This window comes from Wasmannia auropunctata, unplaced genomic scaffold, assembly GCF_000956235.1.
Source record: "Wasmannia auropunctata unplaced genomic scaffold, wasmannia.A_1.0 LD336053.1, whole genome shotgun sequence".
NCBI lineage: Eukaryota > Metazoa > Arthropoda > Insecta > Hymenoptera > Formicidae > Wasmannia > Wasmannia auropunctata.
This window is the reverse complement of record NW_012026837.1, coordinates 38,582-51,124: the sequence shown is the minus strand read 5'-3', so window position 1 is coordinate 51,124 and position 12,543 is coordinate 38,582. Positions and strand designations below refer to the sequence as shown.

General features: G+C 28.2%; 1 protein-coding gene across 15 annotated transcripts in view; it reads right to left on the bottom strand.

Moving 5' to 3' along the window:
* Positions 1–3,314: 3,314 nt before the first annotated feature.
* Positions 3,315–12,543, bottom strand: part of LOC105450906 (liprin-alpha-1) — a 45,552-nt gene continuing 36,323 nt past the window's right edge. For 8 of the 15 annotated variants that reach the window (XM_011691013.1, XM_011691020.1, XM_011691015.1 and 5 more), the window contains 7 exons: positions 11,866–12,121; positions 8,408–8,553; positions 5,168–5,398; positions 4,723–4,986; positions 4,400–4,556; positions 4,209–4,325; positions 3,315–4,122 (listed from right to left, as the gene is read on the bottom strand). In XM_011691013.1, coding sequence (XP_011689315.1) covers positions 4,036–4,122; positions 4,209–4,325; positions 4,400–4,556; positions 4,723–4,986; positions 5,168–5,398; positions 8,408–8,553; positions 11,866–12,121 — 1,258 coding nt within the window. In that variant the 3' untranslated portion in view covers positions 3,315–4,035. The remainder of the gene's footprint in view (positions 4,123–4,208; positions 4,326–4,399; positions 4,557–4,722; positions 4,987–5,167; positions 5,399–8,407; positions 8,554–11,865; positions 12,122–12,543) is intronic. The other 7 variants (XM_011691022.1, XM_011691026.1, XM_011691024.1 and 4 more) reach the window with 4 other exon arrangements.

Here is a 12,543-nt window from a genome sequence, read left to right as displayed (position 1 = left end):
CCGTTCGGAAGATCATGCAGAGATGCCATAAAGGCAGATACCATGAAGCCTACGATGAATAAAGTACAGTTTGCGAGAAGAGTTACAATTCATGAAAAACAAACATCAACAACAATGATTGCTCAAGTATCAACAACATTAACAACATCTGTATTTATAACTTATCATCATTATTGTGATCGTCTTTCTTCTTTTTTTTTATCTTTGATCAGTTCGTGTTACAATCACCATTAGTATCTCAGTCTTTCGCCACATCTTCAGCTTCACTTGTCTGTATAATTGGCAATAATAATTACCATCGCGCGATCATTGTCTTCAGCAACATTGTTTCTACATCATAGTCTTAATCGTCGCTATGGTTAACTCCTTTTTCGTAATTTTTTTACGACTACCATATGCCTTGCATTAATTGTTCTACTACCGACCATGCTTATTAACCTCTTCGGTACGGCGCACGTCTGCCGCGTAGTATTACTTCACAGCCAAGACAAGCGAATCGTCTTCATATTTTTAGTCAAAGACATGTTATATGTATGCCTTTCGTGGATGTCGACTTTAGTCAATAATCGTGCCGAAGAGGTTAATTATACGCAACATAAAAGTATACACAATAATGGATATTTGTCACTGCCATGAAATATTAAATCCAATAATTGTTGTATGAATGATATACTTAAAATCGGTCAGTAGCCTCACGTATAAAATATATAATTTAGTTGAAGAAGTTGTCTAATCTTACAACATATTCACTAATACATGTTCGTATAATTGTATTCGTAAACATCTTGTAGTATAAAATGTCTGTTATAAATCCTTCTAGTAAATAAAAAACGATAAATTGCCATCTCTTCACATATAATACAATATATATTACGTGCTAGTATACATAGTATCTAGTATAATATACATGACGCTGGAAATATTATGAAAATTAATCAAAATAACAAAAAACCAAATACTCAAACTCTGACTGTAAAAATAAACCGGTAATTTCTATATATGCACAGCTTTCTAGCTCTATATTATCTAATATTATAGATACAGAAACATAGCAGCTTTTGTATATGAATACATATACAAGGTGTCCTATAATACAAGTATAGTTTAGGAAGTAAGGTGACTTAAATATATGTAAAAAATAAAATAAATTTTTACATAAAAGTATAAATAAAGTTTTTTTGCATTATGTATTTTTATATTTTGATTTAGAATAATTAAATACTTTCGTACACTCATAACGAAATTAATTGGCAATTTTCTATTTTTGCACAAATACATACAACATTGTAATGTATAACTGCAATTTTTTAATGTAATATTGTACACCTTACATCTTTTCATAATCAATTTATATCTATGTACAAATGTATGTCTTTTACATATTTTTCCTTACTTTGTATATAAAAATATTAAAATAAAATCATTGAAAAGTGAATATATTCTACATATTTAATATCTTGTCGCAATATATATATATACTAAAACAAAATATGACACAAAATATACCTTATAAAGAGACTATTTTGTTTTAAAATAATTTTACTTTAATATTTTTATAAATACTCAATAAAACATATTTTCAGAAAATTAATTTATGTAAAATATTATCATACATAATCATATGGTTTTATTTTAAAAAAATGTCAACGTTTGAAATATTAAAAATTGTGACCATGGGAAAAGGTTCTTCTTGATCAAAAATATGTATTTATATATGTTATATAAAATAAATATCTTTCTTCAAACATATTTTTCTATTATAAAAATAATAGAAATATTTATATATTTAAATTACAAACATATTCTGCAGTGAATAATTAAAAAATAATTTTAATTATTGAAGTTTTTTTTTTGGAGTCGCGCGTGTGTGTGTGTGCGCGCGCGTGCACATAACATTAAGTTTATCTTTAGCTTTTAAAATAAAATCTTATATAATTTGTTTTCTGATAAACATTAAAATAAATTTAATAACAAAATTTATTCAGTTATCTATCTAAGTTTAACAAAGAGAACAAAAAAAATTTAATACTTTTAATTTTTTTTTTACTTTAGATTTACTTTTCCGGTCATATTAATCAATTACAGGACATCTTGTATATAAACAGTTTCCTCAAAAGCAATAATATCGTAGACTTCTGTTTTTCCACTTCTTTGTGCGGTACAAAGTATAACCCTGCCAGGCCCCTGACTAGTCAGCTAAGAACTCTGCGTCAACGGTGACGATACCATATCGCGGTAGAAATTGGAACCTTGTTTTTTGTATCAAGCCCTTTGACTATATAGTCAAAGATCAAGCCCGTTTTATAATTAGAGATCCTATACGATACATTATAGAATTTTTACGGTTTATGACTTATAACACCGAAATATGACGTATACTAAATAGAGATCCCGTAAGAAGAGAATCGCTCGCCAACTCGTCACGTGATTGTTTAGTGAATTCTGATTGGCTGGGGTTTGAATTGCATAACTGTGCTCCAATCAATCAAAATAGTGTGACTTTATGAAGAACAATTATGCGACCCGAACCCCAGCCAATCAGAGCCTGTCGAGTTGGCGAGTCTTTTCTTATAGAATCTCTATTTATAGTACGTCTTATTTCGGTGTTATAAGTCATAAACCGTAAAAATTCTACAATGTGTCGTAATTAGTAAAAATTGCTATAATCACAGTCGAATGTGAAGTAAATACTTGACTTGAAGAGAATAACGGACTTTATTGTGAAAAATGTTGACGATGAATTTTGTATTGCATGCCATTTCTTTATTATATGCTTAATTGTGAAAATATGATTTGTCTTATTTATTTAAAATTCAAATGGACGGAAACTAATAAAATTATTGAATTTTATACATAAAAGCATATTTTTTACTCTTAAAATTCAAATTCGTAAAAATAAACGGAAACTAATAAAATTATTATTGAATTTTATACGTAAAAAGCATATTTTTCACTTCTTTCAACAGCTGTCAAATCGTAAGTTTTCTTGTCTGAATAGGCTTTACTATGTATCTTTTACGACTATTAGCTTTACAGACGCACGCTTCGCGAGCTCTATAATATTTATTAATATTTTTACTATACTTGTTATTACACTATTAGCCTCAATACATAAAAATATGAAAATGTAATGACTATTACTTACACGAAGTAAGCACAGCGAGAAAAAGTATCGGCATCGCAGAAAAGCAACAACAATAAACTTCAAAAAATGCAAGTAATCGACTTTACATGCACTTTTTCTATAAATAGAAGGATTTACTGACATCAAGAGGAAAAAGGATAGTTTCCGTCCATTTTTACAAGTATTTTAAACCAATCCCATTTTATTTCATCGAAATTTTCTTTATTTAAAAATGGCACGCAACAGACTTTTATGTGTCATTTCTCGCTTAATTATGACGTCACGATTCCAATATGGCCGCAGTGACTAGTCAGAAGCTTTAAATATTTATTGAACATTATAAGTACATATGTCATACCAAGTCGTACAACAAATACGTGTTACTCTATTACATGATATAATACTGAGACTTATCGACTTTATAAATAAATAAAGCTAACTCAGAGAGAATTATTGTCGTAATCGTCTGCAATTGATATCTTGTGCTTTTAAGGAGAGTGCTATTATACATCGCAGTGTCTTTCAGGTAATATAATCCAATGACTGCTTGCTACATTTCAATATCTATATAAAAAACCGCTCGAAATAACTGCTCTTTTCTCTTCTTTATCATAAAAGATATATAATGCATGTGGCGCATCACTTTATATGCACTTTATGCGGCATAAAAATCGGTCAGATGAATCCTTAAGTATCGAATGTCATATAAGCTTATCTTAACAGCTTATGTCAAAACACATCTCGATATTATCAAATGTCACATTTTTCATAACAATATGGAGACTCCTAGCATGATACTTAAAGCTCTTACAACTTTTACAACACACTTGCTCATAGATAGTAGCAATAACTGGGGTTTTGGACTAGACATGATGCGGTTGAATATGAGGCAGCCGATTTGACGAGATGGATCAGGATTTCATGCTATTCTCGTCCAGACGCCTTTCCGTCGCCATCGATAACAGATTGGAAAATTCCATCTCTAGCAATTGTCTTGCCTGCGAAAATAATATAGTATTCATTTATGTTTTTGTTACAATGCAATTAAGCGTAGTGGGAAACTCTGCGGACAGTTCGCATTTACCTGTGTATTTTGTGTAGGAATTTGTAAAGTTAATGCAAAACTATTCGCATCAAAACTTTCGTCTAGGGCTATGAGCGCACCGTGCACACCTGATTCTAAAAGATTATTCCCATATTCCTACAAGTATAAAATATATTTTAATCTCTTTTTATAAATAACCATTCATCAGTAAAATATTTAAAAATGTTTACCTTTAAACCAATCGATTGTACCCATCTTATAACACGATCATTACTCCAGACGAGTACATCTATATTGGCACTTTCTGCCACTCGTCTTCTCTCTTCTAATTGTTGTCTATCATAATTTAGTCGCTTTAAGCAGGAAATGCCATACTGCAAACTTGTTCTGCGATAATATATTAAAAATATATTGTAATAATTGTAATTATTCCATAACACGCAATTATAAATATAAAAAAATAGTGTAGTATTTAAATATATTAATAATATAAACACTAAAAGCTTAGATGACTTTCTGAATGCCTTAATCATTGTACGTGTTCTTTCTCTACCTGTGGAAACTGTCAACCATTCTCAGCTGACCGCGAAGATCCTTTTTTGTAAGATGATCGAGCATTCTAGCATCAACAAGGCACTCCATAAAAGTGGACCGGTATTGAGGCAGTCCGAGACTTGGTAACCAGACATTACCTATCCACTCGTGGTTCATATCACCAAATGCTAATGTTGTGCGAGAAGTTTTCGGCGCTGACGGACTCGTAAGCGACACCATCTCCTGAATGGCTAGTCTCAGCTTTAATCGGTGTAAAGGATTGCTGTCACAAAAATACATAAATCAATTATAAACGATTGTAATGTTGTAACGAACTATAACAGTATATTGTCACAATATAACTTATAATTAACCTTAATATATTAATATAATTTATTATTTATAATTAATTTTCGTCTCTATTGTTTTTTTTATATAATTTTTAAAACATTTTTACAACATACCTTATACCAATCTCTCGTTGAATTTCAGTATCGCTGAGAGCACTCATGATAGCACCGCTTTTGACGTTTGCTCGGCAAGCGGCGACATACCACGTCGGCATGCCCACCCAGAGTTCTAACCAGGCGACTACTGTTGGTCCGTTCCATAAAGCAAAGGGTGTTCCAGCTTTCATCGCTTCCGCTAAAAGCTCGTGCCGCGAGGAATCCAACATACTACCAAACATGCTTAGACTAAAATATGAAATGTATATAGAAGATCGCAGTAATTATAAATTTTTTTGCAATCTCAATATAACGTGGTGTAGATCGATATATTTATCACAGTTTATTATCACGATATCAGAATTATAACGGTTTGCTACAAGGATTCATACGTATAAAGACACCAAGGTTAGTGTCAATTAAGGTAAACGTACCAGTGACTGAACGCATGTACTTATATCGGGACACATACTTATTATTAAGTAATCTCAAATACTTTTTTTTATAATATTATAATTTAATTGTAATATTTTTATAATTAAATTTTGATATTAGAATAAAAAAAGCACTTGAGATTAATAAATTTTGTAAGTATCCGGGACATAGTTCCTATATCCGTTTCACTAGTCCGTTTATCTTAAAGTCTAATAAAAATTGCAATTTAATTAAAGTGAAAAACTCTAGCAAAGGCTTTCTTATAAAAATTATTCAAAAATTTTATTTATCATTTTCTTATCCATAAAACTAAAAAATTATAATAAATAGAACTTGAGCATTTTTTACTTCCAATGATAATTGTATAATGATATTTATTTAAAATAGTTGATCAAAATAGTTCCTACTTTCTTTTAAGCATTTTAGACATCTTGTTAAGAAATTAACAATATTTTAAAGCTGTCACTTCTTTTTTGTAACAATTAATATCAAGAGATATATAGTAGTATCTCTCACTTGTGTATGCGCAATAGCGTAGAACACATATGTCTATACGCAAATCAACTATAAGTTGAGAGACTCTTAGATTATTAAATCTCAATAACGATTGAACCGATCAAATTTTGAATAGGCTTAATAGCTTCGATTGAATTATAAAAGTATTTTAATCAACGTGTGTTCTCTACGTGCATAGTTCGAAATGTATAAATTTTTCATTAAGATGTGTCATTATTATGGTCCATTAACAAATGTTCTTTTTCTCATTTTCGACACAATGCAATGTTTGTAAGCAGTTTCTCACTAATGCTGCATTGAAGGAAATTGTTGATAATATCTCCATAACAACATCTCTATTATGTCTACATCTCTATTATGTAAACATGTGAGACAATAATATCCTCCAACAAAAAAAGAAAGCACATACAAGTGCACTTATTGTTAGATCTTCGGTCAACTTTGGCTAGCTTTGGACTATATAAACATCACAAACAAAAAAAGTCACTTAAAAATTAATTAATTTTCCTAGAAGAGGAAAACTATTTTTAACTTGATAGAAAATTACTAACTAATCAAATAATTGATAAAGTAATGTTTATTTAACTCATTTATAATAACTCAAAAATCACATTTTGCGTTGTGTTACTTAGGTACTACTGATAAAGGGAAGGCCAAATCAGTGCATCACAGATCCTGATCCCAATTTTTTTGGTAAAACTAGAGTCAAAATAAAGATATAGTGTCCGAGCGTTTGATTGAATGGACCTTAGTTTTCGAGTAAAAATTTTCGAAAAATAAATTTTTAAATAATAATATTCAATATTTAATAATAAAAAGCGTTATATTTCTTTCATTCAACATCGGTTATAATAATGCTTGGGGAAAAATACAAATTTTTATGTAAAAAAGTTATATATTACAATATCAGTAATAAAAAATGAAAAAATAAAATAAAAACATGTATTAAAAAAAATTGCAGTTCCAGGATTTAACATGGACTCCCGGATTGGAAAGCAAGCCCTTTACTCACCGGGCTATACCAATGTTGAATGAAAGAAACATATCGTTTTTTATTATTAAATATTGCATATTATTATTTAAAAATTTATTTTTCGAAAATTCTTACTCAAAAACTAAGACCCATTCAATCAAACGCTCGGACATTATATCTTTATTTTGCCTCTAGTTTCATCAAAAAATTGTCAAGATCCGTGATGCACTGACCTGGCCTTCCCTTTGTGAGTTAAAAGTGTGATATAATTTCTCTCTTTCTTCCGTACTACAATTCTCGCTTCAATCAGCTATTAGTCAGCTTGACAATTGAAGTGCCAAATTTTGCGCACTTTATCAAGTACTTGTAATACATTTATAATATATTGAATATATTATTTAATATATTATTGTAATATGTTTATAATATATTGAATATATTATTTAATATATTATTTAATATATATATTTAATATATTCATATAATATATTCGAGCAAAATTAAAGCATCACGTATTCTGATCCCTAAAAATAGACAAATTTCAAGAAAGTAATTTTTTCGTAATTTTAAACACAACGATGACATTTCTTAATTTTGTATTTCCACATTTTGGACTTTGCGTCATAATATTTCCGTTGATAGAGTACGTAGCGAAAAAATAAAAACATTTTCATTATGTAATTCGAAGAGATATTGATTATACCTATTCAAAATTGGTACAGTTATTAAGATTCGAAAAATACAGTACTCACAATTCGCCAACTCGCATATATGTATAGACACGGTTGGTTATATGATTTTTAGTAATTTTTAACAGACTTGCCACGAGATTATCGTGTTTTCTGGTGTGTGTGTGTGTGTGTGTGTGTGTGTGTGTGTGTGTGTGTGCGCGCGCGCGTGCGCGTGTGCGTGTGCGTGCGCGCGCGCGCGCGAATTACATTCTAATTACTTAATGAAATTTGTTAGAGGCTCAATAAATTAATAATAATTTAATGTATATAAAGTGCTCGAAAAGACATGTGAAATCTCTTGATCTGTACCTTGAATTGGACTTCCATCTACACTATACAGCTACATGATCAATGCATTTTTATTATTAGACGAAACCTATGTATATGATGTTCACATATATGTATATTGGAGCGAAAATACATCCTAGCTTCGGCTCCTAGCACTTTATATGCATTAAATTATTATTATAATACTTTTTTATCATAATATCATATAAATTCCAATTAATCCATAGCATCGTATATAGATTTTATAAATTCCAAATGTTATAAAATTCCTAAAATCTATTAAGATAATAAAGTGTTATAATTTAATGTAAATACCTTTTCTTTTTTCTGCGATCAAAATCACTTTTATTTCCAAGCGTACCAGCTACACACACACTGTCCCCGTAATCTGGATCAGCTGGTGTACTTGCGCCTCCCATACCTAATACATCCCCTGGCATTGGTGTATCTTTCCCTTTAATCTAAATAATAAAAAGATAATAATTACGACACAGACAAAACGTTTAATATCCAATGTAGATCAAATTTCTCTATTTTAATAAATTTCATATTCATTATGCGGAAGTTTGTGAGTTCACAGTAAACTTTTCTGTGGAGAATGATCCATAAATGGAATAAATAATAAATATACATTACATTATATTAATGTGAAATTTTATGATGATTGACTAATTAATTACAATTATGTAATACTAAAACAATATAAAAAGTAATATATTGGAAATATTATTCTTATATAAAACAATAGACTTTATGAAAGATTAATAATAAAATAGAAAAAACTTTTGCTTATAGTGTTTCCTTTAACTTAAGAGGTTACCACTTAGAATATCTTTGATGATTTTAGTAATACAACAAAATATTAAAGAATTCGTTTTGAAGGAACAAATATTATAATAAACAGCATTTTTTCGTGCTTTTTATTTTACTAACAATGAGATGTTAAAGTTATTTTTATTATTTTTTAAATGGAATTATGTATACTATTATATATATAACTGTTTTACATAATATGATTTCTTTAGTTATTTTGTATATAAAAGTATTAAAATAGAATTATTAACAAATTAATAGTTTATAAGATATTTTAAACTTTTTTAAAAATATTTTGAAATCTAAAATATCACATAAACTATTAATTTCTTAATAATTATAATCTTATTTTAACTTATTATCTTATCTTAATACTTTTATACAGAATAATGATAAATTTATTGATGCAAAAAAACAAACAATTATTTTTTAAATAAAGCATATAATTGCAAATTGCATAATTCTTTTTTAAAACAATTATATGTTTCTAATACTCCAATTGATTTATCTTATTATTCTGTATATAAAAATATGAAAGTACGGTTACATCAAGAAATTAATAGCTTATGAGATATTTTATATTATTTTATATCAAAATATATAAGAATATAATATAAAATATCTAATAAATTGTTAATTTTTTGATCATTTTACTTTAATATTTTTATATGCAGAATAGGTAAAGAAATCATATCATGAAAATCCCATCATAAAAAAGATTATAAAATTTTATATTTAAAAAAATGAAGATAATCTTGAAATCTCTGAAATAGTATGCATGAAAAAGATACTACCTATTATAATATTTATCTTCACGAACAATTTTTTCCTTTAATATTTTATCATTACAAATACATACATACATTAGAAATATTCTAAATATTTGAATTAAAGGAAATAAAAAAACAATTACAGGTGAGTAGTAATAGATTTAAGATGTATCAAATAATTATATATAATACAAATTTCGAATTATATCGAATTGTTAAAAACCAAGAAGACCTTGAAAATTTTGAATGTTTGAATAATTTGTTAAAAGTCAATTATATTATTAAAATATAGTTCACATACTTCAATATATGTATTTCTTGTACTTATATAACCAACCAAAAATTATCAGTCGTATCATTAATTCAATTAAGTCGATTCAATATCAATGCATTAATGAATCATCGTATTGAATACTGATATTTTTATTCTAATATTTTCTTCTATTTTCATTCTGATATTTAAATTCTAATATTTTCATCATTTTCGATTTCATCATTTATTTTTATATTAATTGACTAATTGTGAATATTTATAAATAAAATTTCTATTATCTTTCGACTAATTCTTCATTAAATTTTAGTATATGTATATGTATATTATACTATGCTTTCTGTCTTTACATAGAAGCATCTGTCAATCTAGAACATCTGTCAATTTTACATAGAATTGACTGAAAGACAATAGAAATCTTATAAAATTATTCGCTATTGCTAAATTAATATGGAAACAATTATGATAAAATCAAAGCTGACAAAAATATGAACTAATCGACGTTAATTTGACTAATCATTTCTAGGTAATTTACTAAATACTTTTTACTATTTACATAATTATGCAATTACATAACTTATTACATAATTATTATCAGTAACAAACCATTCAACATAGTCAGTTTGTCTTATTTCATTTATCTCATTTTCGTAAAAATATAATAGTAAATAATTTGTATTTATTTATAGAATTAATAAAAAAAACATCATAAAAATAGGAATTTATAAACAGTTTAATAAAAATTTTTTTAAATATTTTAAAATTAACCTTGGGCGACCATATAAGGGTACGACGTACCCCGTGCCAATTTTTCACATTATTGTAACTTTTATAATATAATTTGAAGACCTGAATTAAAATTTTAAAAAAATTTTAACTAATCCATAGATACGATAAACTGCCAAGGCAATTTTTTTGCGTTATTCTCAACGTGAGAGTGTATGAAAGTTTAACCAAAAATTACTCATGATGCCTTAGGATTAATAGAAATATAATTGTTATTACACGCACGCACGCACGCACGCACGCACCCAAAATATCGCTTCAACCAAGTCTTAAATTACTATCCAAGTAATAAGCAAGTAAAAATTCATAATAAATAAATAATTTAGCAAACAATGCCCGATAGTAGAATAATTATTTATTCCGCGTTATAAATACATATCAGTTGATCTTTATTTCTCAAAGGCTTTCGAAAACTATGAATATTGAATAATATTCGAATAATTTTCGAAGTCATTTCAAAGCCATTTAAAAAAATGTATTGAAAAAAATATTCCCTGAGATTTTTTAAATATATTTGTGAAAATAAAAATTTGTAAGCTTCAAAGTCAGAATTATTTAAGATCATGAAAAAATTAAAAGCTATTTATTTTTTAAATATTCAGATTTTTAAAAATATTGAATAGAATGAAAAATTTTCATTACAAAATATGCATAAGATTTTACAATGTGTAAAAATTTTTGCTCCTTTATTTCCATGAATAATAATAGTAAAGGAATCTAGACAAACACATAAAAAAAGCATCAACAATTAAATATTAAAAAAATATTCTTAAAACTAATCTAAAAATTTAATTCCCAGCAAAATACATATTTAGTTTCATATACTAGTAAAAATTTAATAGAATCTTCAGTTCTTGTAAAATAAAATCACGAAGAACTAATTTCGATAAAAGTTTCAAATTTTCTAGTCTTTTTCAAACAATATAATCCCAAATACGAATCTTTATAATTTAATTGCTTGAAAACTTTTTAAAAAATTATTAAAGCATTCATTATTATACGTGATCTTTCAAAAAGCAACTGAACAATGTTAAAATATCTTTGTAAAGAGATATTTCATCTCATGAAATTTTACGGACTTCCGTAGTTGAAGGTATAATATAAGAATAAAAGAGAAAAGAAAAATTCTTTACCTTCTCCTTTTTGCTGAAAAATCTACCAAGGCTACTTTTAATGCCTTTCTTTTTTTGCGCGGCCGCGACCGCAGCCGCTGTGGCAGAACTCATGGTAGATTGCATGTGCAGATGCGACGTCGATAATTGTCCGATGGGCAGTCCGACACTGGAGAAGTTGTTCTTGTGCAAACTGTCCTGGCTGCTGTGACGTGAGGACAATGGGGAAGGAGGAGTTCCAGAATTGAGTGCGCCGTTGTTATGCTGTCCATGCCTGCTGCATGGAGCGCTAATCTAGTTTCTATTTCTACTCTAATCGAAGCTACTACATTCTAACTCACATAAGAATATTAGGTATCTTTTTCGTATTTTTCTTTTTCCGTTCCATGTTTATATTAATATTTTGCTATTTTATATCATAACTCATAATCAGCCATCACTCATAATCAGCTCAGCATTATGCTCTTTGTACAGGGTGGGTCTGAATGTTCCGATTAGACTTCGAGATTTTATAAACTAATTCTGAACAAAAAGTTTCCTTATAAACGTGAAAAATGCTTCCTTAACCCTAGACTACCACACCTGGATAAAATTTACCCGGACCATTTTTGCGTGCCATTCCGACAGGGTTGAAGAAGTAGAGTCGCGATGTGGGGGGAGGGGGGGGGGGACTTACAAGTGTCCTCTACAACCTTCCAT